At 34.0% G+C, this 27,538-nt stretch overlaps 1 protein-coding gene across 1 annotated transcript in view; it reads left to right on the forward strand.

Annotated features, from left to right (window-relative positions):
- The window catches only part of KCNH7 (potassium voltage-gated channel subfamily H member 7), a 58,289-nt gene that overhangs the window by 1,385 nt on the left and 29,366 nt on the right, over positions 1–27,538 (forward strand). Inside the window, exons 3-5 of the mRNA XM_026038487.1 lie at positions 12,149–12,574; positions 18,921–19,320; positions 20,563–20,762. Coding sequence (XP_025894272.1) covers positions 12,149–12,574; positions 18,921–19,320; positions 20,563–20,762 — 1,026 coding nt within the window. The remainder of the gene's footprint in view (positions 1–12,148; positions 12,575–18,920; positions 19,321–20,562; positions 20,763–27,538) is intronic.

Below are 27,538 nucleotides of genomic sequence, written 5' to 3' on the forward strand. Positions count from 1 at the left end.
CCCCAGTATAGGTTTGGCAAAACCTTGCTCTCTAGAAAGTCACTGTCTTTCTGGAACAGATATTCCTTGTGCCAGTGTGCTAGCTGGCCCCTGCAGAGATGGGCATAGCTTGTGACCTCTGCAGGGAATGCTCAGGGAGGGTTTTATACTCATTTCTCCTCACCAGATTGTTAGCATAAGGACTTGCCCATGATTTCCTCTGTGTGTAAGCAGTATACATACTGTTTGCATATATGCACTATACATTTTATATACAAGAATAATCAGGAAGGTATAATGTGAGAACACAGTCACCAGAGCCATTCATGTGAACATATAAGTATCTTTGTGCTGTGAATGGCTGTTCTGGATGACCTATGGTGCTTAGGGAACAGAGCTCTCTGAGAATGTAAATGAAAGAGCCAAATCAGTTTTAAGTGTAAGCTAAGCACCAAGCTTCATCAAACCTCATCAGCTTCATCAAGTCTGGAGAGATTCTGAACATACCTAAAGGTTTGATTCCATGTGGACTGGGAATTTGAACGTACAAATAATGTGAAGTATAAATCATGTTATTTGTGTAATTTTTAGAGTATTATATTAGCTAGGCAAAAAAGTGACAGTTTGTATATATGATTGTGATCAATAAATTGTATATATATGGTTGTATGCCTAAATTTCAACTGCATTTTTAGAGGCTTGATCCCAAGAGGTTTTAAGCAAACTACTGAAGACCTTAGACAGACATCCTGTTCATGATTCAGCAAGTGGCTCTCTAGGACCTAGAGAGATTTCATAAGAAAAATTTTGCTGAGAACAGCTTTTCACCTGCTGCTCAACTGCCTTCTGTAGACCAGATTGCTGCCTCTCAACATTACTGCTATGCCAGATAGTTTCCATACTCCTGCTCGTTTTGATAGATATATAAAGCAATGTATTGTACACCCTCCTAGAGAAATAAAGATAAAAGTTGTATCAATTCTATCTTGAGTTAGTGCCTAAAAAGAAATTGGTTTTTTATCTTTCATATCTTTTGTCTTTCATAGCTAACTTGAATTCGCAACCATTGTACTTTCTTCCCTGGTCAGTTGTGAAAGATTTAATCCCTTCTGGATCCATTTTGATATGTTTTAAATTATTCAGAATAGTTATACATAGAAGTCCTTTCCAGAGATAATATGGCAGAAAGTCAAGTTATATTAAAAAGACTCATTTTTATAAGTTATGTAAGCATAAGTCAAGCTTGATTGGTTTTTCAAAATTCTGATGGGCCAATTAGAGCCAAAGTGCCCAATTCCTCTCTACTACTAACTGTGTTATGGGCAAAATGAATAACTTACATTTATTCCCCAGACAACTTAGATGCTATGAAAGGTCAAACAGAAATCATTCAGGTCAGCTGAACCTTCCAGAAACGGTGAAGCTAATTAAATTTAAAATTAATTTTGAAATGCTCTGTAAAATCTTTACACTTCATAAACCACTTCCAATTTAATTTGACTTTGGTTTAGGTCTTTTACCATCTAAAACCAACATACATAATATGACCTAGTAGCAAGCTTTGATATTTCATCCATCATCGTGAATTACCCAAAGGTGTTTTCTTCATTTCCCCCCATGCTTTTCTTTCTTTCTTTTTTTTTTTTTTTTTTTTCAGTTCTCAATGTTTTCACTTATCACTGCAGCCTAAACTGTAGGATCATGTACAAACAAAAATTCCTAGTGGGTATAGATGCAGGTGCTGATGTCTACTGTACTTACTTGCATCTGTCAAAGATCTAGTTAGCTAGCTATTTTTGAATTTCATTAGAAATAAATATAGAAGATGGAAGTGGCTAGAATTTTTGTCCCATTTACATTTTTAATTTCCAGTGACTGCAATAAGTCTTACAAGAGCTGGCACTTGAAAAGTTCCCATGCACATAGCTGATCAAATGATAATACGGTCCATGACTGGATGCATGATTGACTGGAAGATTATGATTTGTTTTCCAGACATGCTGAGTGCCCCCATCACTTCTGAAAGTCAAATTCTGAGTGTAGAGCAAGTCATATATGAAGTGATAAAACGTGTAGTTTCACAACATGTTTTTGTAATTTGGCCAGACTCTATTCTGTCAGCCCCAAAAGATTAGGAAGTAAGTAACAATATCCCCTAAGGCCAGTTTCAGCTGTTGATATAGAAAGAACCATTATATGATCATGACTTCAAACTGACCTTCAGGTTTTCAGGCTAAAAGAAGAGTCTTTAGCAACATCTAGGACAGAAAGGGGCAATACAAGACCTAAAAATAAACCGAATTATTGAGCTATACGTTTTCAGCACTCTGATTTAGCTGACACACTGCACCATTTACAACACCCTACAATAAGTCACACGCAAATGACATTTCAAGGCTATTCATTTTGAAACATGAGCTGACATAAATCAGAAATTCCTGAATTAAGAGGAAATACAATGTTGATACGTCTTCCAATTACACAGAAAGTTGTGCACAGATTGATGAAACTGGGGGAAAGCAGAGCCAGCATTTCACTAGTTACTTTATGAAACAATAATTTATTTGTTTCTGCTTACACAAGAATGTTCTTGTTTCTTACATTTGCTGTTCCTATTTGCAATGACCACTGGACGTGTTTTATACAAGAAGTTTCCCTTTGTATACACGCATACTTAGCAACCTCGTGCAAAAAAAAATTATAATTATAAAATGAGACTTCATAATTACTATTCATGTCATTATAGGAATAGTACAAATCTTTGTAATTCCATTATCATTGAGAAGATGTGACACATCTGTGTGTGAAAAAATAGAGAGAAAAGGAATATCATGGCGATGGAAAAAAAATAATAAAAATACCCCAGTCTCAATATAGCTATTCGCACTGGTGCTAAGATGTCCCCAAATCTGGAGAGCAGTTTCATTTGCACTAGAGAAAGCAGCTCTGCAATATGAATGGAAATGGAAAATATGGCCCATTGCTCATAATTGAATTGTGAAAAATACAGCATTTTTATTTGAATTATTTTCTATCGCATAACATAACAAAATGGCTGATCTAATTATAGACTCAGAGCAGTAGTGAATCATAAAATATTTTCGGAAGGTGATTGCTTCCAGTAGCACCTCTTTTCCTTGTGACAGCTGAATGGCCTAAGACATCTGAACCGCTGCAATGTTTTGAGACAATTTCACAACATATGGTGGAAATGGAGCAGTTGGAAAGCCCAGCTGCTTAGAAGCATGTAACCTGGTTGCATCTTTAATCAGTCCATGTCCTTCCCCAAGATCTACTCTTCTGATAAAGAGACTGCCTGGTCTTGCTTAGTATCTAGTATTCTCTTTAAGTTATAATTTCAAGTAATCAATTCTCATTTAATCTTTTTCATGTTACTGATGTGAACCAAATGCTCAGTGGGCTATACTGTGATGTTAACATAGAATGGACTGTGTAATTTTAATAATATTGCATCCTTTCTCAAAGCAACATTCTTGTCTTGGTGCTAGTATAGGGGGAAAAATAATCCATAAAGCAACGACCAAAGGAATCACAGTCTACCCTTTACACACTCATAGAACCATGCAAAAATGTTGGTTGAGGGGACCTCTAAAGATCTTCTATCCAACCTCCTACTCAAAGCAGCAATAACTTCGAAGGCAGATCAGAGGGTTACCATACTAGCTAGGGTTCTGCGTTAGATTAGCAGAAGGCTGTATTTTCCAAGAGAAAGTCACCCAACAAGGGTGTTTTTCTTGCCTGAGCAGAGGATTTGGGGAAAAAAAAAAAAAATCTTGTTGGGTTTGTTAGAGTTTGAGTTTTCTTTTTTTTCTTAGGATAAGAACCAGTCAGAAAAAGCAGAGACTATTAAACCCACACAGCACAGTATGTTACTTGATAAATTCTGCATGCCTTCAAAATTTACAAGCCAAATGGGGTCATTATTTCCATCAATTAACTGTAATGTGTCAGAACTTGGATAACGCTTTCACATTATAACTGGTAGCAGAATCCATAGAGGAGTGGGGACACAGAATTCCAGTTCAGGGATAATGTTCTTCAAAAGAAGGGAGGGAGGAGGAGGAACATTCTTTAAAATTAAATTGAAATATCAATAAAAGCACAACAGGAGAATAATCAGGACCAGCTATATGAATCAAAAATCAAGGGGTCATTGAATCCCAAATATTATGTTCATGAAATAGTATCCTAATTAACATTCAACAGTTAGTTACAAAGCATTTATTGAGCTTTATGGATGGTATAGGTGATGCTGAGCATAAAATTAATGTGCAGGATATGACAGATGTCTTTGAAAAATATTTGAAAAATATTTGCTAAAGGTTCAGGTCATCTACATTTCTGTGTGTAGAATTATATTGTAAAATACAAATCCACCTGAAATAAGGCATAAAAATTACATAAATATTCATTTGATATTAATAGTACATAGACAACTCTCACAGTTTGTCATGATATCAGGGTAGTCTTGTATTAGATTTAGTTTCACTGTGACACATAGTGGAATCACCTTTAAGATATTTCAGATATATTTTCAAGTATAATTCAAAGAATTGTCAATTTTACACTATGAGAACATCTTTCTAAATATAAAAATTGTAGTAATTTTTTATTTAATGTATTATGAGCTTGCACATATGTCTATGCAAGCAGATATATTCAGCTCCAGATATAGTCTGTTCAGAATATTAATACAGATAGTAGGAATAGTTGGAATGGTTATTATATAGTAAGCAAAATTGCTCACAGATTTGCATTTTGGTTTAATTATCCATGAATATGCTGCACTTTCTAAATGACTTTTAATAATGAAGAAAACTACAGTCTTTTGAAATAAAAGAGCTAATGTATGGTACACACTCATGTTTGTATCTATACCACTTCATTATATTCAGAGAAATTCAGTTTCACAGGTCTTTAGGTGCAGTAATGGTGGAACCTTTCAATCTAAGGAGAATTACACCTTTTGCTGAAGCACAGTCTTAATGATGTTAGCTGCTGGGTTCAGAAGTGAGCAAAAAATCAGTGTCTGAGGTTCCTCTAGAACTCGTTATAGCCCAGCTAATTTATTTTGATGAATTTTGCTAGTGCTTGCTGCCTACAGCCTCATTCCAAGTTTTCAAACAGAGAAATAAGTCCTGTTTAAAACTGTAATTTGCAGGTAAATTTTGCTTTTTAACTGCATCAAAATGTTTGGCAGTTGGTAATCAGTCTAAATGGATAATAACGATTTATACTTTTTTCATAAATTTAATAAGGAAGACAAGATACCATCAAAAAGCACTGTATCAGTGATGCAAGAAACTAATGACTGAAAATATTTTTTGGATGACTAAAAATTACAACAGTTGTTTAAGGCCATATTAGAAATGTAACCCTCAATATTCTGTTGTCAAACATATTACTGCTTGTATACAGCTTAGTGGTTGCCTTGCTAGAAGAGCAATGAATAACAAACTCCTTAACAATCTGAGAGGCAGCATTTTACTGTCTTTTGGAATTATGCTTCTTAATGAATTCATGAACAGGATATACATATTCTGCATTAACATTTTCTAAAAAATTCATTTTTTTCTTTGATAACCTGCAAGTAATTATGTTAAGATTTAAGATGCAGCAAAGTAATAAACCTATAGGCTGTTAAGTATTGCTCTGATGATGCACTACCCACTAGTATGAAAGTAATTACACAGTGACTGACAGAAAAGTCTCCTGAGGTTTACAATCTGTGAGTTCATTTTCTGCGTTTTTCATGGGAAAATAATGGATGAGTAATGAACTATAAAAATACTTCCTCTCTTTCAGTCCCTATCTTCATGAGAGATAATGATAGGTTAGAGATAGAGAGTTTTCTAAATTATTACATGTATTCAAGTTTGGTGAAGCAATTTTGTTTGACAGGCAGGTCCACAAAAAAATTAATTCCATAAACCTACACAATTTTATTTAACAAATCCTGTTATGTTTTAATCTCATGGTACACACAAATTTTCTTGACGATTTGATGATATTGTATTACTACATATTTAAATATCTGAATAGATTTATCTGAGTTTGTGGTAGTCTCATGAAAGTAGGACACTTTAGAAAGCTACAAGGCTTCCCCAGAAAGCACCATTGCTGTCAAATCCTAGCAGATTTGAACGTTCCCATCATCACAGAGGAGAGATGTTACCTTGTCAAGGGAGACTAATTAGGCCAGATTTCTTGAGGAATCTTTTTAGCTCTTTCACATGGAAGGTCAAAAGTTACTTCGAAAATATGGCTGGCCTTGTTGTCTACTTTGTACCGAAGTACCTTTTTGGTTGACTTCTTTGATCTAATATTGCATTTCTAGAGATACCAGTGTTCATGGATATATGATATAAACACCAGCAATCTCATTGTGAAACATCAGTAACCATCCGTTACAGCTGTTCTAACTTCAATCTGCAATCGTTGTTTGCAGATGAGTGAGAATGCTGATGGAAACATATGCTATATGGAATGGGCTTCAGGGTTGGCATCAAAAGTCTTCTTTTTCTTAAATTTTAACTGCACCAAACAACATTAACTTTCAACTTCACTGAAATTGCTTAAATATTTGTTATAAGAATGAGCTAACAGTAGACCGGATAGATATATTATTCCAAGCTAACTCATTTATTTTTTCTTTCTTTAAATTTCACATTACTGCATTTTCTCTCTCATTTTAACTTTTCCAGAATATTAGTTTGCTGAAAACCTTTACAGCATTTCTTGGTTCCAGTATTTCTTGGTTTAAGCTTGAAAATGCCAATAAATAAATAAATAAAGTCTTTGGCTAGTTCAAAAAAGCTTTATTTGGTATAATTTTTGACCACATTGACTTCTGGAACAAATATGACTCAAATACACTCAGATAAGCTTTCAGTTTTTCAAGTTCAGCCACTAGTAAAACAAAGTGTGGTTTCAATGCCCGCCTAAAATTACAGTTGGTGAATACTAAGATACATTCCAAAAAAAGAAAAAAAAAAGAAAAAAAAGAAAAAAAAACCTATTGTTCTATTTCTGATCTTGAAAACAATGAAATATTGAGCTCATTGTTTAAATTAGAAAGGTTTATGTCACCATGTATCTAAAGTCCCAAATGGGAGAAATATAGGACAGGAAAGGACAAGACGTTTTCACACAGCAGCAGCTTTACCTTAACAAAAGCTTAACTGTAAAAATATGAAGGCCCTTAAAATACTATATTATAATACCTTACAGATAAATTTCAAACTGTCTGAGAATGATAATATACAAAGTATCATACTGCCTAATTTTAAAGCATCAATTTAGAAACAGTTAACAACCCTACCATCATCATTTTGTGATTAAGAAGATATTCTTTACTGGCTATCCTTTGATAAGATAAATAGAAATGTATGTTAATGTTGGTATATGAAAATGGTTTAATGCTGTTTTTGGAGGGAGCACTAAATCAAAAGCACTACAGCTTGCTATCAATAACGGTGTAATCGTGTTAGTTGTTCATGTTAGCAAAAAGAAAGACAATCATCAAGATGACTGAAATAGGGAAGACTGTAATAACCCTCTGGGGAATGAGGTAATGCCTCTCATCAGGGAGCTTGATTTCCATTTGTTCGGTAATGCTTGCATAATATTTATTTTTAGTTCTTTTTAGATTCTGACATCTTTTTAAAAGATCCAGTCTGTAGAGATCTCATGGTAATATTATGAATATAGAAGAAAAGGAAGGGATGTCTTTGCTAGATATAGCTTGGTAGCTTCAGTAGACCAATACACAGGAGAATTGATAGCCAGAAGAGGTTACATCAAGAGAAGAGAGTTCCTCACAACTAAAAGTCCACACATATAATAAAATCTGCAATGGAAACTCACACTCTCTGTTACAGCTGAAGCAATATTGCTTTCTTTTTGAACTGTAGCAGCACTTGGAGTTTGAGGTCTTCAGACATGACAAAATGATTGATTATTGCAGTAAAATGGCTTTAGGTTCTGTATTTGTATGAGGATTTTTTCCTGTTTTCTTTTTCTTTTTTTTGCTTTACTGTTCTTTTCCTGTTCAATACTGCTATTGACCTTATTAATAAAGATCTTAAAATGAGTTCAAAACAACATAGTAAAAGGAAAAAGATATAGTTCATATCTGAGGGCTTTTGGGCAATAGTTGCAGAAGTAAGAAATGTTCATTCTGCACTTCAGACTGCATCTGAGAGCAAACCAGCATAGTGATTTTGCTTAACTTTAATTTAGGAGAGACCACTTTCCTTGATTTTCTAGTCCCAACAATAGATTTGGATGGGGGAGAAAAAGATGCTGAAAATACAATTTAATTCAAATAGCATTTTTTTTTTCTTTATTGGAATTGGTTAGAAGCCATTGAGATTAACCTCACCTAATAATCTGAGAGCCTTCTATAAAACTGATAAGAATATGAGTGTTCCTATGTCATCTCTTGCTTTAATTCTTTAAGAAAACAGAACACATTTCATTTGTATACTCACCTTCTCTCGGTCATATAAGGAGTATGGATGATTTAAAATTTGATCCAATTTGAAATTTATGTTTTGGATTAAAAGACCTGCAAATGCAACAGTTCTTCCAAATTCCTTCTGACTAGTTAAATAGTAGCTATTTATTAAACTATCTTGGTTCTGTTATCATCTTGCTTATATTTCTGTGTAAAATTTTTATGTTGTCTTTTGATTACAGTTTTATAGCTGGAAATTTTGCAGTTTCATCAAGTGCAAAACTTAATAAAGATATTTGTGAACCTCAGATACACAGATCTGACATGTTTCAATACAGCTTCCCTGCCTTAAGGATGCAGAAATGATCATCGGTTCAGCTCTCTGAGCTTTGTAGCATTGGACTGGGTTCAACAGACATTGGCAAAATAATATTTTTCATTTCATATAGCATTTCCTAGGAACAGACCACTTTAACAATACATTTAGATCTCGGGACCGCTAGCATCTTCCATGATGTAGCATCTTACACAAGACGTTTTATAGGTAGGATTATTTGAAATAATGTTTTATTTAAGAATCCTCAAGCAATTTGGGGTGTATTTATAGACCGTTGTTAGTAGTAGTGAGCAGTAACCGTTGCTGAAGAGTAACTCATGCCAAATGGAGAAAGCTGCTACTAGACATAGAATTAGAGAATATACTAGTCAATTATTATTTTCTATTCTTTTGATTATTATTTTCTATTCTTTTGCTGACAGTTTTAAGCCTGTAATGCAGCCCCAGCAATATCTGTATCACCTATAGCGTACAATGACTGTAACTGCAGATGAAGGGGGGGAAAATGCTCAAGGTGAAATGCCTGAAGCAAGAGTCTTAGAATCATTAAGTCTATTTGAGTGAAGAGCCATCTAACTTTTAGTACTATTGATTTAACAGTGAATGAGATAAACAGGAAGACACAGGAAAAGATGGATGTTAGATCAAGGTTCTTTATTCAAAGGTGAAATATAATACAGTTTATTCAACTATGGAAGTTTGTCATTGCAAATAGAATAAATCTCATCGTTGGTTACTGCTGGTAAAAAACACCATTTATAATTGAATTCCTGCTTTTACCAGCGGAACCAGAATGAAATGGCATTTCATCAAAGCTGAATATCACTAAAATTTCTTTAAAAGAAAACTCATTACAGCCAATATGGCTTTTTCCACCTAATATCATGTTCACTTCAGCAAGATGTCAGGAAACCTAGCTTTCACATTATATGCTGTCCCGGGGTTCCTGGAGACCTTTTAAACACTGCAATATTTAGACTTGATATCATGCCAAATCTCCCAGCACAGAACATTACTCTTAAAAACTTTTCATTTCCGAATCCTCTTATTTTACAACTTAAATTATGAGAAAAATTTCACTGCTCAAAAGAGAAAAGCTAGTAAAATGTATTTTTGTTAACAATGAACTTTTCAACCTCTGTTTTAAGCAAGTAGAAGCAGTGGGGGATTTTGAACAGATTGCTAAGGACCCTAAAATCTATCCAGACAAAGGAAAATTCAGACTGACCAATAGCAGTACCTTTGTCTTGCTGTGATGTCACACAACAGCAAAAAGATAAATTAATTTCATATTCAATCTATTTCTATTGAAAAGCAAAAATGTATATTTTCTTCTTCTTATCTACACATATCTGTGAATATTTATTTGAGAAACAAAGTTCCAACTTCTTTCTCTTGAGCCAGCGTACCATAATAGCGGTAAAATAAGTGCTTAAATTTATTGCATGGGAATAAGCAATACAGCATTTAAAGCTCTGTATTATATTATGAATATGAAACAATCATCAGTCCCCATCTTCTTGTGGTATGTGTCTAGAAAACTAACAAGAACAAGTTGGATACATTTCTTCTCTGTCTTCTTTTTGTTCCCTTGTTTTGCATTTTTTTTCTGTACTCCTTGGTTTTACCTCCCTCAGTCTAAATAAGCCAAGAAATAAACTCAATTGAGAGCAAAAGCCAGGTTTCAGGGGACTAAGTCCAATTTGTATTATAAATTGTTCTGATGTGAAGCACATTGGCTGCAATTTTCAGACAACTACAAGAAGCTTGAAGTAAACTTGATTGTTGCTATTGCTTAATATTTCCTTCATTTTTTTGAAAATGCATCAGATGAGACAAAATTTACAAGTAGTGGTTCCCTTGCACAGCTCTCACATACTAGGAAAAACACTTGGTGGGGATCTATAGGTGTTAAGAACTGCTTCATTTTGCTGTCAACTAGTGTCTTTAAGGCATAAACAGAAAGCAGTTTTTTGACCCTTAAAATCTTAAAAGATTATGTTGAAGAGCGTGAAATTGCTCAATCTTGAACAAGGTGATCCCAAACTACTTAAAAGCTAAAGAACAGGCAAATAAAACCATAGAGCTGCTGATAAGGTATTTCTCCTTCCAGTCATAATCTCATTTCAGTATAATTTTTTCACTGTATTTATTTTTGATTTTTTTTTTCTAAACAGCACTCTTCTTAATGACAAATGGGAGAAAAAAATAAGATGTCATAGGTTAAAAATCTCTCTTGACTTTGTCACTTGCCCAAATGGGTAATAACTGAAGGCTGTCACCATCTAATGCTTGTTCATTGGTTTGTGAGAAATGGTGATCTGAATCCTCTAGGATTTTGAAGAGCACTTCCAGCACAGATGGTAACAATTAGCATCATTGCTGACACTCTCACTAACTAGGCCAACTGTTGAATGGACAAAAAGTTAATTTACTTCCTTAACTTTAGAGGTTTTTTTCCTTCATGTCAGAATTCTGCCAGATTGGAAGAGTACCCAAAAGAAGTTTGTTTTATCTGGGGCCCACACTATACTTGATCTTTGCAACAAAGCAAACATTTCAACTTCTAGAGTTGGAAACTCATGCAGTACATACAAACAGAAACCATTTCAAACGAAATTGAAATCCTGCTTAGAGAATTTCAACAGATAATGAATCTACACTTGTAAAGGAATGATAACAACCTTTAGGCATTGACAAAAGTTGAAATGAAACTCTCGCAAAATGCAGTGCTGCCAAAATACTCCTGTAATAGCCTTCTTTGTCACACTTGTAGCTGTAAAATGACTATAGCTTGAATGAAATTTGTCTATGTCTGAAAGTTTTCCACTGCAAAACTCCATGCAGGGATAGCTGTAAAGGACATTCATAGATCCTTCTGTAACTTGTTGATTGCTCTTTTCTTTAAACATTTTCCTGTGAATGTAGACCCTTGTGTAATGAATTTAAGTCAGTTATGATAGGCTTGTTTCTCTCTCTTATCCAAGATATCTAGGAAAAAAACACTGCATCTCCAAGAGGGGTTTTGCATTGGTTGTGAACAGGCTGGCAAGGTTACCCTGAGATGGATTAGGGAATTTGATGATATATATAAATATGCAGATTTTACAGCCTAATAGGTCACTTAAGTCTTGAGAGAGGGAACAAGAATCAATCTACTCTATAAAATTCCAGTAATTTTGTGGGACCTAGTAGAGATCATGAAATTCAAAGTTCACTGTACCCTAGGACCAAGTAATTAAAGCTCAACTCTCCAAGCTACTCTGCAGTACTTTTTATTTTTGTCATGGTACTTGCTTAGTTTACAGAAAGCAGGTATTGTGCTCTGATTATTGCTCTATTTCTTGTTCTAGGTTCTATCCTTAGGAGCTGATGTGCTACCAGAATATAAACTCCAGACACCTCGCATCAACAAGTTTACTATATTGCACTATAGCCCTTTCAAAGCTGTCTGGGACTGGCTTATTTTGTTGCTGGTAATATACACGGCCATATTCACCCCTTACTCTGCTGCTTTCCTCCTGAATGACAGTGAAGAACGGAAGAGAAGAGAGTGTGGATATTCTTGCAGCCCACTGAATGTGGTAGACTTAATTGTGGATATTATGTTTATCATTGACATTCTAATAAACTTCAGAACGACATATGTAAATCAAAATGAAGAAGTGGTAAGTGACCCAGCAAAAATAGCAATTCACTACTTCAAAGGCTGGTTCCTAATTGACATGGTTGCTGCAATACCTTTTGACCTGCTCATTTTTGGCTCTGGCTCTGAAGAGGTAAGCTTAAATAAATGAGAAGTCTTTCAGTCTAGGTTTGATTTTAATATGCTAATCTGATATATCCAAATATAATTTCTCTTGTCAATTAATATATTATATAGGACTCCCATTCCATCTTTTAAAATAAAACTAAAATTAAATTATTATTAGTAAAATAATGTAGGATTTTAGCTTTCATTGACAAGAGAGTAAGTTGAAAGATTCTGCTATTATTTTCTCTTTTTACCATATTTGCTACTATCTTTATAAATAAATAAATATATATATGGTGTACTAAGGATCTGTTCCAATGCTTTTTTTAACTACATATATTCTTTTGATTAACTGCTTACTTTGTATAAACTGCCCATGATAGATGTAAGTGATGATTAGCATTAAAACAATAAAATAAATTCTCTCTCTATAAAATCTTTACATCAGAAATTTACTTGGTGTAAAACAAATTAGTTCAAGTATAATAAGCTCTACAAGTTAATATCAGTTAACAACAACATTTCAAGAAGGTGTACTTCCAAAAGAAAGAAAAAGATTATTTGGGGTTAACCTTGACAGACTGGCAGTCCAGATGACTAATGTCTTCACCCTATCCATAGGATAGGTTAACGAAATGTTCAGTGTATGCATCTGAAAATTGCCCGAAGGTATATAAAACATACACTATATTCTAGATGTCTGACCCAGTTCTGCCTCCTTCCAAAGCATTTGTATTTAATTTAAGAAAGGCTAAAGTTATAACATGTTTTTGGATGAAAACTGAAATGACAAGTAGAGATTTTTTTTGTGATGCCTAGAATACAGCAGTTAAAAAAAAAAAAAAAGCAGCAAACCTAGCAAAATATAAGGATCTGTCATTTTTCAAAGGACACAATAAATCCATTTTTTAAAAATACATTTTTTCTTGGCATATGGGAACAGAAAGTTTTGCAAGTAAGTGTGCATCTCATTAACAGAGAAAAGAAAAGCAAAAAGTACAAATTAATCAGCAAACTTAGCCTGAAACTTCCTGACCTGACTTGATCCCTGGGTATTCCAATGTAGAGAACGTTACATGTGTGGCACAACAAGAAGAAATTAAATAAGAATCAAGGCCAAAACATGTAAGGTGTGCTTTTTGAATTTAACCATGACCGTCATTCTTACAAACCTCTCTGGTTATAAAGATGCTTTAAATGGAGATGCTGAAGTGATAAGGAGTGGTACCAATTAGTAGCAAACAACCACTCCTGAAGGCTGGTTCAGTATGGCAGATAAAAGTAAACTAATTATTTGTTCCATTCAAACATAATAATTGAACAGTTTCAGTAGCTGGAAAATCTAGTTTGTTTATCTAAACAAGTTCATCATGACCAGTTCATCATGTCATCATGACTCCTCTCTCTATCATGGCATCGAACATGTCAGTTACTTTCTCTAAGCTGCAGTTTGCTTCTTACACTGCCAGCTGTAATATTTCCACAGCAAACCATTTTTGATAGTTTTGTAACAGAAAGCAAATGTAAAAGTGTTAGAATGAAGCTCCTTTTATTTAATAGCATTTTCAGTCTTGAGGGTTAGTTTTTGTGTGTGAAATGGCTCTCCTTTGTTATCTGGAGATTCTTCACATAAGATCCCCTACTAACAATTGTATTACACATTCTTTTCATTAAACAACATAAGCTCCAAAGAACTCCATGTGTGCCCACTCAGCTTTAAAAAATATTGGTATCAAACAGAGCCTAGAAAGGGCAAGAGATAATAGTCCAAATACCACTTGCAGCACCAGCCAAATGCTTCCATTTGAGCTATGCTTTGTCAGCGTTAGGAAAGCAACAATGTAAGAGTAGGTAACTTCCCAATTTCTAAATAAGGAAGTAGTATAATGTAAAATTAGCCTTTTCTGTTTAAATAGGCGCTTAGCACAAACTGATTAAGGTTGGTGGTAAGCCATTTGCTCTTTCTGTGGTGCACGTTTCCAGTATTGAGTGACACCCTGATACTTGGGGAGATAAAAAGAATGGATACGTGTATTTTGACTTTCTATTATTTGAATAGTATATTTTTAGTTATTCTGCTCAGCTGAGAAGTCTGGCTTGAATTTTAAACAAATTTAGGTGTAGTGGCACAACTCTTCAGAACAAAAAAAAATATGATGTGCAAGTGGATCACTACTGCTTAAGATTACTGGACATTTTTATGTCTGTATATTTTCATTCATTTTTTAATGAAGCCATTACCTTTTTCACTTCAAAGTCTGACACATCTCAGTCAAAAACTATGATCAGCTAATATATAGCTAAGCAGAATTTCTTGACATTCTTCTAGAATCATCCTCACTGAAACATGCAGGCGAATTAGGCCAATGGCTTCAGCAAGAAAATTTTCGTATAGAGGCTAGAAACATCAGTCAGCTAAATATGCAGAAAAGTATGAAGAGCTGCTGTTTTTACAAATAATAATGATCAAAGCTGTTTTACAAAACATAATTAATATTAGGGAAGCATTTTGTTTTCCCTTATTTATATTTTTCAAGATGAATCAAGAGAAACCTCAGCACTGCATTCTACAGTCACTTCTTCTAAGACCCTTTTGATAGGCCTTTATCTGCTGCAGCTGGAGAAGAAGTACTGTACTGCAAATGAGAAATTTTGGTTACTTGTTACAGTTTTGTCTGCAGCTTACACGAGCATTTTCCATATGATAATGCATATAACATAAAGATCTTCAAAAATGGCACAAAGCTCATAAGAGGTTATTAAGCAAATGGAATGGACAGACTGAAAGGCCAAATTCTGTCATGTATTATAGGTCTCTCTGAGAGAGAAAAAAGTAAATTGTGCTTGATGCTGTTATGTTCATATTTAATAGATGACATGGAGGTTGGTGAGGTTTTTACCAAAAAAAATAGGCCACAGGCATTTACTGAGGACCTGAGGAGGACCTAACAATAACAGGAAACTGGACAGGACCCTGGCAGAGGAAACACTGTGTAAGCAAATGCACGTTAATGCACATTGGAAGAGACAGTTTAAGCTACTCATATACATCCGTGAGTTATTTAGCTTACAAAAAGAGACAAACAATGACATTACAGAGATTTATACATTAATGATAATGGATGTCATGAAGAAAGAAAAGAAATAGACAGAACACCGTTTATGCTCTTTAGTTAATTAGCTAATACCAGCTCACTGCTAGTCTCAGTCTACAATAATAGCTTCTGAATGATACCCTCTGCAATCAGAGCGAGTTATGACCTTTTGTTTCAAATCATGCTGTTGTGAATTGCTGTCCAGCACTGCCACAGTCAGTGCAACCTCAAGCCTAAATTAAACTCACTATTAAAAAGAGACCACTAATCAGAGTTAAGGAAAACCTATTATAGTAGGTAATAATTTTGTAAGAAAAGTTTGATGTCCTTCACTTAGAAAATGTAATATCCATGAAACCTATGTTTTACAAGGTCTTTCTTATTTTCCCAGAAGGAAAATAACTGACAAAGTTTAACCTTTCTCAAGCTTCTTGATAAGAGAACTGAAAAGATTCTTCCTAAAAAATAAAGATATCTTGTCTCTTGCTGCCTAGCTCATGGAAAGAACTATGCAGACATCAAAGATATGACTTATGGCTTATTTTTGTGCTATTATTAAAGTTAGAACATAAAAAGCCAATTATTTAAGCCAAGAAAATAGATTAGTTACTAACAGTGAAAAAAAATGAGAAGCAGTTTCAGAAGTATATAGCATCTCAGGACCCTTTGTCAAGGGGTATTCTGCTGGCAAATTTTTCAGCATTATAAATATCTACCTTTATGCAGTCAAACTCTTTAACATAATTCTATTCAGAGTCTATCTATTGAAATGATATTCTTCACAAAGTTGTTTGTTACAAAGAACAAACTGTCGCATATAGACAATCTTATGGATGAAGGAAAATGATTGCTGTCTCATTTAAGGAAATTTCATTTTCAAGATATTATTGAAGCAATTATTCCTACTAATTTTTTTTTCTTTTTTCTTTTATGATGCTTGTGTTATTTTCTCACTTCTCAATATGTGTTGTTCAAGACTTTGTATTTTACAGTTCTTCTGAAATTATCACTTTTGATTAAGGTGGGCTGTTGCTCTGTGAAAGCTGCATCTACACTGGGAAGTGGAAGGCATGTAAAATGCATACTAGATCCTACAGGTCATGATTTCCCTCTCTACTGCCAACTGTATCTTAGGGCCAAAGTATCTCCACTCTGTTAAAGAAAAGCCCAAATCATGATTTTTGCTGGAGCACTCATTTAAAGTATATTTAGTTTCTCTCATGACCATCTCACCCTGGAGAACTGGGGTTTGCTTATATTACAGAGCTCCAGCATACTCTAGAATTCACACTAATCCACTATGAAAGTGTGGGATTGACAGCAAGGATGTGAAATATTAGCAAATCTTAGCTCAAGAATGGGGTGGTACACTGCTGACACACCTTGGAATCACAGTCTACCTTCTTATTTAAGGGGCACTGTAACAATATTGTGCTTAGTGTTGAAATATGACTACGTCCATAATAGAGTGGTTCCAAATTCTTCTAGAGTTCTTCCTCTAGAAGATTCCACTTCTCTAAAGATTGTTCTTGTCATTAAGGGGTCGTAATAGTAAAGCCTAATGTACTTTACAGAAAGTTTTACCTAAAGACAATATTCACATGCAGAAGGTCAGCAAAATATAACTTTGAAGTGGTGTCTGGAACACCATTTTTATGGTGCCTTTCTTACAAGGTACTGAGAAATTCACCATGAAATAATTCTTTGAGATGTTATTAAGCTGAATCAAATAATAATATCCTGCATGAACCTGCTGCCCGTGTACAGACATTTATATATTGTTTTTGCTTGCTAACATGTCCTACGTTATATCAGTCTATCTATGTTTTCAGGATGTATATTTGATAAGGAAAAAGACTAGAAGAAAGGTGGTGGTATCACAGGAATATTTCTACTTGTTAAAACAGTAACATTGGGCTTTGATTCGGGGCTAGCTTCTTCATTTTTGGCATCTCCCACCATCATATATAGCAGTGGCTTAATTAGTGCTATTACTCAATTATCACACTGTGTTATTGTAGTATGAGAAAATTACATGTGTTATAAATAGACTGAGTTGTCCACTGACAAATGCAACCAAGAAGGCATTGCTTTTGCTCCAAATGCTTTTTGATTTTACCCTGAAACACAGAAAATATACAAAGATTTAATAAAACATAAAAACAGTTTAGCACTTCTTGAAAGAAAGCTTTAATATGCCACATACTACCATTGCAGTGTTTTGTAAATCTAAAAAAACTCTTCTCCAGTTGTTAAGTATTATACATTATATGCATATGCTAAAGAATGGAAGAAGTGCACTAAAAATTGTCATGACATTTACTGTGCTTTACTGTATGTTCAGATTTACTGAAGGGAAAATTGGTGCTAAGCTGTCTTTGAAATAGTATAATTACTATTTATAATGTTGTTGACAATCTCTTTTACAAGGAATTAACAACAAGACTGAAACTGATTCACTGATTGATGTGAAAATTGTAAATTGACATTGCTAATTATTATTTCCTTTCCAACGAACATCTGAAACCCAATCCCCAAGGGAGCTGCTGTGGAATATGGTACAGTTCTGCTCTAAAAGCTAAAAGAATATATTCCTGTTTTCTGTCTGACTCTTTTTTTTCTTTTTTTAAATGGGGACATACTTGTATTAGTAGCTATCTATAACCCCTACATGCTCCAGGATGAAAGGTGCAAAGAGAAAATTAATCTGGAACATGATTCTTCTGACCATTACAAATAAGAAGAATATATGCAGAACAAGATACTTGTTTTGTTTGGAACATTTCTGTCCTGTTTTCCTCTCCTCTAGAACTTATATGTCAGATCATTGCAAGAAATCTCTAAGTTATGATCAAATACATTCACACAGCTTTGTTCAAACATCATAAATATTTATTAACTACTAGGCCAATCATATAATTATGAATATTTTCAATAACTTACAGGCTTGAGGGAGGCAAAACAACATTCATCTAATGGATCATTTAAATCCATAAGGAAGATTCAAGGGTCTAGATCAGATATAATATTCAAAATGCTTAGTATCAATATATCTTAATTTTAAAAGTGCATCACAATTTTCCTATTTTTATAATAAATTTGATGACTTAAGGAAAATGAAATTAAAATCACATTGAAATGTTACGCTATTGTTTTTGTTTATTCCTAAAAATTATAGTTTATTCCTAAAAATGAAATAGCTTCTTCCTGTCGACTAATTAAAAGTACATTTGCTAAGAAAGAAAATCAATTTCTAATTGTATCTTATTTTTACAGACAACAACATTAATAGGTCTTCTGAAGACTGCTAGACTGCTGCGTTTGGTGAGGGTAGCACGGAAACTGGACAGATATTCAGAATATGGTGCTGCAGTTCTGATGCTCCTCATGTGCATATTTGCACTAATTGCACACTGGCTTGCTTGCATTTGGTATGCCATTGGAAATGTAGAAAGACCTTACTTGGCTCATAAGATTGGTTGGCTGGACTCTCTGGGAGAACAATTAGGAAAGCATTACAATAAAAGTGATGCAAGCTCCGGACCATCCATCAAGGACAAATATGTTACAGCACTTTATTTTACCTTCAGCAGTCTGACAAGTGTAGGATTTGGAAATGTGTCTCCAAACACCAACTCAGAAAAAATCTTTTCCATTTGTGTCATGTTGATTGGCTGTAAGTAGTTTTATCTTATTCCTTTTTTTTTTTTTTTTTGTTCTCAGTGTTTAAGCAAATGAAATACATTGTGGTGACTCATCCAGCGTAAGATAGTCTGGGGTATTAACATTTTTTGATTAGATTGGACCAAATTAAACTGGATGCTAGACAAAAGCTACAGTTCTGCAAGGTATTTGATCATGTATCTAATTAACTGTAACTGATTTTAAATATCTTTCTCACTAGAAACAAATAAACCTGTTTGAGGTTTACCTTACATCCAATAAGTACACATCTCTTCTGTTTTCCTATTACTACAGTGGAATGAGCAGTGTGAGCAACATTGTGCAATCTTTACACTTCTTGTATCTAAAGGAATGGTCAATTCAACTGTTTTGGTGATTGGATAGAAGGTCTATGAAAGGCACAAGCTAAGTGGTAGTTGTTAAAAATAATTTTCTATACAGGATATGATAGTACAGAACTGTCTAAGATCATAATATTGCAGGACAGTGTAGGACAGAATGAACTCCTGGAGGTACAACCCATGCTCAAAGCAGAGTCGGCTTCAGAGTTAGCCTTTTTTCATGCAGTGCTTCAGAGAAAGTATTGTCTGTTGACAGAGTATTGGTAAATTGATCTAAAATGTGTAGCAATTTCTGTGTTCTTTTTTGGGGGCAAAGAATAGCTTAATTTATTGGGTACACTTATCCCTTCTGTAGGTCATATTAGCTAAAGGGAACATGGTAAGGTGCCCTAAAGACAGTCAATCCTTCATGACAAATATAGTCAGTATTTTTTTAAAGAACGAACCATTCTTTTGAATGTTTGCTTTCAGGGAATTGATGAAGCCATAGCCCATAACTTTTGAACAATTAAAGTTGTAATTTAATTATATTCTTAACTTTACCCTTAATTTTATCTTAGTTCTACTGAAGTCTGTAAAGCTAGATGAACTGAATCTGCAACACTAAATTCAGGACTACCAGTCTTCAAAGATAAATATTGTCAACTTGAATATCATTGAATAATCATTTTTTTTCATATAGCTTTGTGAAAGCCTATATGCAGAATTTAGTAATCTATGCTAGCACAATGAAATAATTAACAAGCTACAAGTCAATCAAGTCCACATCTCCTTAAAACTGTTACTAGTCTCATCAAAGCGCTTTTATGTATGAAATGCACTATAAGGACAGTTGCATCATCTGCAGAATGGAATGATACGACTTAAGTACGTTTTGTTTCTTTTTAATCCAGCATTAATGTACGCGAGTATTTTTGGAAATGTATCTGCAATAATCCAGAGGCTCTATTCGGGAACTGCACGGTATCACATGCAGATGCTGCGAGTAAAGGAGTTTATTCGCTTTCATCAAATCCCTAATCCTTTGCGGCAACGACTTGAGGAATACTTCCAGCATGCCTGGACATACACCAATGGCATTGACATGAACATGGTATGTTGTCCTATTTTTCAGGCACAAATGCTGAGGTAAAGATAAATGACTGAGAATTTAGAAAGTGGTTGTGCATCGTCAATATCTATAAGGTTTAAGAGTACAGGATTCCAAAGGAGGATATACAGTAGTTATTGAAAATCTAGGCATTTTAAGTTGGCATCCATACATTTAGGTAACTCAATTATTACAAGCTGTAACAGAATTAAATATCTGAGCTCTTACTGTGCATAGGAAAGCTTGGGAACTGCAATTGACTGTCATAAGCTTATGGAAAAGAATGAAAATGGTGGACCTATTTCAAATGTAGCTTTTACAGATTTTTGTTTGTTCTTTGGTCTGATTTTCCACTTCCAATATCAAACAAGTGTACCTTTGTTAGAATCTACAGAGTTACTCTTGTATAAAAACTGTGGAGACCAGTTCATTTTTGAAAACTCCACTACATAATTCAGAACAAGTATATTGGGAATGAATGGGAGAGAGACGCAGGCGGATGGGTTAGCTTTACAGGGAGAAATGGTCTAATCATATGGTAGTCTCAGCAGTAGCTTTCTTCCATTCATTACTCCCCAGCTCTGTACTGAAAGTCAACACAGTACTAACTAGTCACTGATCAGCAGAATCTCATTTCTAGGAAATGGCAAGATACAATATTTATATTTTCTGCTCTTCAAGCTAATTTACAGAACTTGATTTTAAAAATGTTAACAGTCCTTGTATGAAACTATGCTATAAACCATCAAAAAGGGATAATGCCATTAGTAAAAGTAAGCATCTATATTTCTCTCTTCTTTTATAAGACATCAACTTTTTATTTCTGAAGAATTAACTTAGGTTGGAAGAGAGCATAGTGCAGTTTCAGGATCTGTGAATCTGTGCTCTCTGAAGGGATACTTCTTAGAACTAATTCTAAGTTATAGATTAGAGACTTTGCAGAGAATAAAAAAGAAAAGAACAAAAAAAAAATAGTAACAACTTAACTAGAATCAATTTTCAAAATTCCGACAGCTTCCAAATCATATCTGTACATCTGCAAATGACTGCCCCAAGGACAGGCTTTTTTGCAGTGAACAGAAACAGTAGTTTTGATTTAAAACTTTTATTAATCTCAATCATCTAAACTGAATCAAAAGCTGGACTTCATGGTTACCATTAAGTAAAGCAGATCTTAAAAGTAAGACAACTTAAACATATTTGGCTTCACCTCCCACTTCCATGGATAACCTCTTCAGAGGAAAATCATACCCAGGGTAGGACAAAAGTGTTCGTGAAAACCTCTGCTGGAGATTATTTCAGTGGAAGGCAGCATCAGTGGCTTCATCCTACATGGCTCTGAATGGCTCTGATTCCCTCTGGTGACAATGGGAGTGAGAGATCCTCCGCACTTTGCAGGATCAGGCTCTTAAGCTGCAGGGGCTTGTAGTCAAAATCTGAACTAGCTCAAATTATTTCTGAAGATATTACAAAACCACATGCACTTTAACTAATTCATCTCCACTAATGGATGTACTGAGAACACCTGTTTCACATGAAAGAGAAAGTAAAATTGGATGTTGTCAGGTTAAACTTTGCATAATACAGGAATTGAAACTAGTCTTGGATTTGTCATCAATATGAAATAACAAGTAAATGGATTAAACAAAAATTCTGCAGTCTGATTGTGAGGCAGCATGGAGGCTTTGTTTTAAATAAAATATGAAAAAAAATCAAGATTAGTATCTTGTTTTGTTATATTTTATTTATTGTTTTCTCTTATTCACAATTCTGTCCCTGAAGTTTTACGGCAGTCACTTAATTTTCTTAAAATGTGAGACTGACTATGTGACACTTAGTGCAAGGATAATATGACAATTGTCTGATTTATGTTGTACTTATGAAAGATTTATCTCTTTCCTGTCTGCTTCATACCTAAATACATGGAATAACACCACCCACTGGTAAGAGCAGGAGGTATTTATATCAAATTTAATTCCAGTATAAAGTGTGGAGAATATCCATGTTATCTGTTTTGGAGCTTGTTCAATGCTTTCTAGTTTTAATTGTAACTTTTTGCATGATGAAGGGGTAGACAGCAAAGGGAAAGAATCCCAGTATAATCAGATGTGGGGCAAAATGGCTACTAAAAATTAGGTATTAACTAACCACATTTATTAGTCACTATTTTACCCCACAACTCAAGTCATGCTTCTCTGCCTCCAAAAAGGTCATGTGCATACTGGTTTGCATTAGTTAGTTGCTCTATAGGAACATCTCTCTGACAAAGCTGCCATGCCATTCTGCATTTTCCTTTGCGTGAATGCTCTTAGTTCAACCATATATGCATGTTAGCACAAGCACCAATGAAGTTTTCTTGGCTCTGCGCCATGTGCATATGAGATGGACTTGCATGTGGTATTTAGAATTTAATTTTGCATGAAATATTTTCATTTATACACCAGAGGGCTAATGCTGTCCTCAGACAAATATGTTTGACTCTAGTCAATATTTAATAGGAGTTTTGTGTAAATATCTGAAGGTAGAATTAGATCCAAAGTCTTTCTTTTTCATTTCATGACTGAAAACTGAGTAGAAATTAGAAAACTCAATCCTTTTCTCCTTTGAAATATGAAATGCATGAATAGTTTCCATTTATATATATATATGTACACATAACGTATACACACATATATATATAAATAATAGTAGAGAATGTTTCAAAAGTGGCTTTTAACTATCCATAATATGTTTTATAATTAAGGAGAAGTGAAATAAAAACCTACAACTGTTAACCTCAGGAATAATACTGTATTTAGACTAGATAAACTTCCTTTCCTAAACAAAATCTTTATATTTGAGATAATATTTTATGCTCATTTGAAATGGCTAACTGAAAAGTAGCTTTAAAGATCTGCTGGTGAAACATTGTTTATTTGTTCATTTGTTCCTCTCTGCTTCAATTCTACATCTCTTTGATTATATTTCATTGCATAATGTATTTTGATAAAAACAGTTCCACATAATTATGCATGGACTGGATAAACAGGATTTGGGATTTATTTTAATCTGGATAAAAATCTTCAGTGTATGGAATAAGCATAATTTAAATCATATCCCTGTGGTATACCCTGGCAAAGTTAAATTACAAAATAATGATTTGCAAACTATATTGTTTTGTGAAAGAGCTCACCAGTCCCAAAGATTCAAAGATATATATATATTTTTAAAAACTATCCTGTTCTGTTTTTCCTAGACTCTCTTTGCCTTCTTTTCCTCTTCATTCCAATGTTATCAGTCCAGCTGATAATAGCATGCCTGTGATGCTTCTTGTAGAAAGATGACATACTTAGTGTTTGAGATCCTCTTTTAAGTTATGCATGTATTTTTAATACACATTCTTTCCATGGATCTTCTGTGCATCAGAATAGCTTTATGAAAGAAAGAAAGAAAGAAAGAAAGAAAGAAAGAAAGAAAGAAAGAAAGAAAGAAAGAAAGAAAGAAAGAAAGAAAGAGAGAGAAAGAAGGAAGTACAAAGAAAGAAGCAGAAAGAAAGAAAGGCATAGAAAGAAAGAATATGTTTAGCCATATGTACATGTTAACTTTTGAATGTGGAACAGGTAATTTTTGATTTGGATATGGTACCACGAAAGGAGGAAGCAAGTTAGCATTTTTATATATAAAATTAGAGAACCTTCTCCTGCAAGTATCTAGGCAAATGGTTTGTTTTCCACTTACGACTAGTCCTCTCAGCTTCAGTGACCATACAAGGCGAGCAAGGTGCACACCTAATTTTGAAGGTTCAGAACCAAGTGAAGAGTAGGTTTCATCATTCCTTTGGTAAGGCTTTCTTTAATGGAAAATTGGGCACTGGTCACTGAATGACTCCACCACAGTTGTCATAGTTGTTTTTTTTTCCCTGCTATAACCTCTTACAATCAAATGGATTCTGCCTCTACAGTTACTGCGGCAATGTCTTTAAACCAAATGATGGGAAAGAGAAATAAAATTTCAATAATAGCAAGGAAAACTTCCTTATAATATCAGAACAACAATCAAACTTAGAAGTGTTTGGAGCAAAAATTGGTTATACAAAAGGAATAGGTAATCACGTTGAAAAGTGGTACTGATGTCTGTATATGTGTCATGATGGAAATCATATGACATAGCATAAGCCTATCAAAAGCTATCTCAGATACAATTAATTGTAAAGTAGTTCTTTCATTTTCTGTAACAAAGTTAGCTAATAAACATGAGTGTCTATATTTAATGAGTACAGAAAAGAGGGTTTAATTTGAGAAAAGAAAGAGTTTCAATCTATTTACAAATTAACTGATCTTCTATTATTTTTTCACTGCATTATATTTTGTGGTCAAACAAGAGCAATTAACAGCTTCCTAACCACCACTGTGTTTCCAGAAATATATGATTTGTTCAGCTTCCAGCTACTCGAGATCTGAAAAACTTTTCTTTTGAAGCAAGTCAATGGTTTGAGAAGGTGAAGTCATTTCTGTCATTCTCCCCAAGCAGTGTAACATATGTCAGAGATCCCCTTTTAGATGTACGCAGAAACTGTAATAAGATTATAGATGAAGAATGATCTGCTGCAACTCAAGTAATTACAGCATAAAAGCCACACATGTCTGTGTCATGGCAATGACTGAAAACAAAAGATCCTACTCCTCATAAGGTTGGCATCCATCAAATCTCATTAAGAGCTGAATTAGCTCACCATTACCTGCTGCTTCTTTTTTCAACTATTTAAGGACCTTCTTCATATTGTGCTTAAAAAAAAAAAAAAAAAAGAAAAGAAAAAAGACTACTCTCCTCAATGAAGAAGAGGAATCACGTACTTCAAGTCAGTATCAGAAAAAAAAGTCCTTGGTTTACAAATAAAACAGAGTCTAAAAGTCTACCTGACTAAAGTCTATTCTTTTGCAAAGAGTTCAAAGAATATCTTTGACTGATGGATAGGACAGTTATATTTTAATATATTTTGGTAGTGAAAAGGAGAAAAACAACAAGCAAAATAAACAATACATAAGAGCAACTTGCACATGAGAGAGAAATTATGATTTTACTAGATGGAAAGAAACCAAACTCTAAGGAGGACAAAACACAACTGTTGGCATAAAAAGGTGCATAAAGAAAAAATTCTCCTTGAAGTAAATTCAGCTGTAGAGAAATTATGTAGAGGAAAATCAAAATAAAAGACCTTCTATGCTATTTTGCAGTGTAAGAGAAGCACTCCTCTCATTTGACACAAATCAAGACAATTTTTACACTACACACTTCATATCTGTTGTGGATCTGACATGATTTAAAGCTTAGGAAAAACATCTACTGGGATTATGCTGAAATTTGTTTCAATCATTCTTCTGCTATATTTGACTTTACCACTGTACTTTCGCGTTTTGGCATTTGGCCCTTTGTCACTGACACACAAATAAAAAAATAAAAGGAAATATGAGGATGTGACAGTATTTCCACATTTAATGACAAACAACTAATATCCCTTCTTCTATCTATCTTCTTTTTTGCTTCTGTTTGGATGCTTTTTAAACACATGGGTCACATAACTAATATACAGTGTTTGTGAAAGATAACAGTGTTTCAGAACTGAAGAGAGAAAATTCCAACATTGTTATGAAGCTTATCATTGATCCAACTGTAACAGTCTTGTCATTGACCCAAATATTTGATAGTTGTCTAAGGTCATCACATGTAGATATCTCCATCTCTACTGTCACAAACGCATCTGACACAAGTATCAGCATCGGCAAGTTGTCATCTTGAAAAAGAGCAGCTCGTACAGCTGGACTCCCTCTCCACTGACAAAAAACAACACTCTTCAACGCAATATGAATCACATCCCTACTCTCCTCACTAAACTTAATTGCTTATTGAACATAAATTTTTTTTTCTTTTATCTGAATGTCACTTTTGTCCGTGATAAGTATGGCAAATGAGTAAACCAACATTATTTGACATGGAGAAAGTTTCATTCCCAACAGGGAGAGAAGACTGGACTCTATAGCTATCAAGGATGGAGAACTGAAGCCTATGGTCACAAATTCATAATTGTTTTTATTTCTTTTGAAGGGAGATCTGGGAACCTGGAGGATTTTTTGCTACTTTCTTAAATTTTTTAGAAGATTTCAGTTTCTTAAAATCGTGAGTTCTGATTCTTTATTCTAATCATGAAAATACAGGAATTTTCTCATCAGGACACAACGGAGACACTGAGGAAATATTGAGTGTGAAAATCGAAACATGGCAGGAAAGAAAGGATCAATAAAAACTTAAACCTGTATAAATCTTTATTCAAAAGATTTAGTAATTTCAGATGAACCATCAAGCAGAATGCATTTTATAGAGTAATTCCTAGCATTATCATTTTCAATTAATTTTTTTTTGGGGGGGTGGGTGTGTAGGGTTCTGGAGTCATGCAAATTTGTGATTTTGGGGCTTTAATCTTTCAGAAAATAGTATTTTTGTTTTGTGATCACATTGAAGTCTGAGTCATTTAAAGACCTCACAACAAATCAAAAGTATTTTTGTGTTATTATTTTTCATCTAATCCCAGAATTTTGACAAACAAAAAAATGATTTTCTAATATTTAGAGTTGTCAGCATGTTTATGATTGGTATTTATTTTGATTCCGACACTATACACTATAAAGACATGATTTTCAGTAAGATTGTTCCTGTTCTATACAAAAATATGTCAGAATAAGATATTTCCATACAAACATAAGCTAAAAATTTACAAATATGAAATATTTCCATGAAGTCTAATG

Source organism: Nothoprocta perdicaria, unplaced genomic scaffold, assembly GCF_003342845.1.
Source record: "Nothoprocta perdicaria isolate Ctin4 unplaced genomic scaffold, notPer1 scaffold_0, whole genome shotgun sequence".
Classification (NCBI taxonomy): Eukaryota; Metazoa; Chordata; class Aves; order Tinamiformes; family Tinamidae; genus Nothoprocta; species Nothoprocta perdicaria.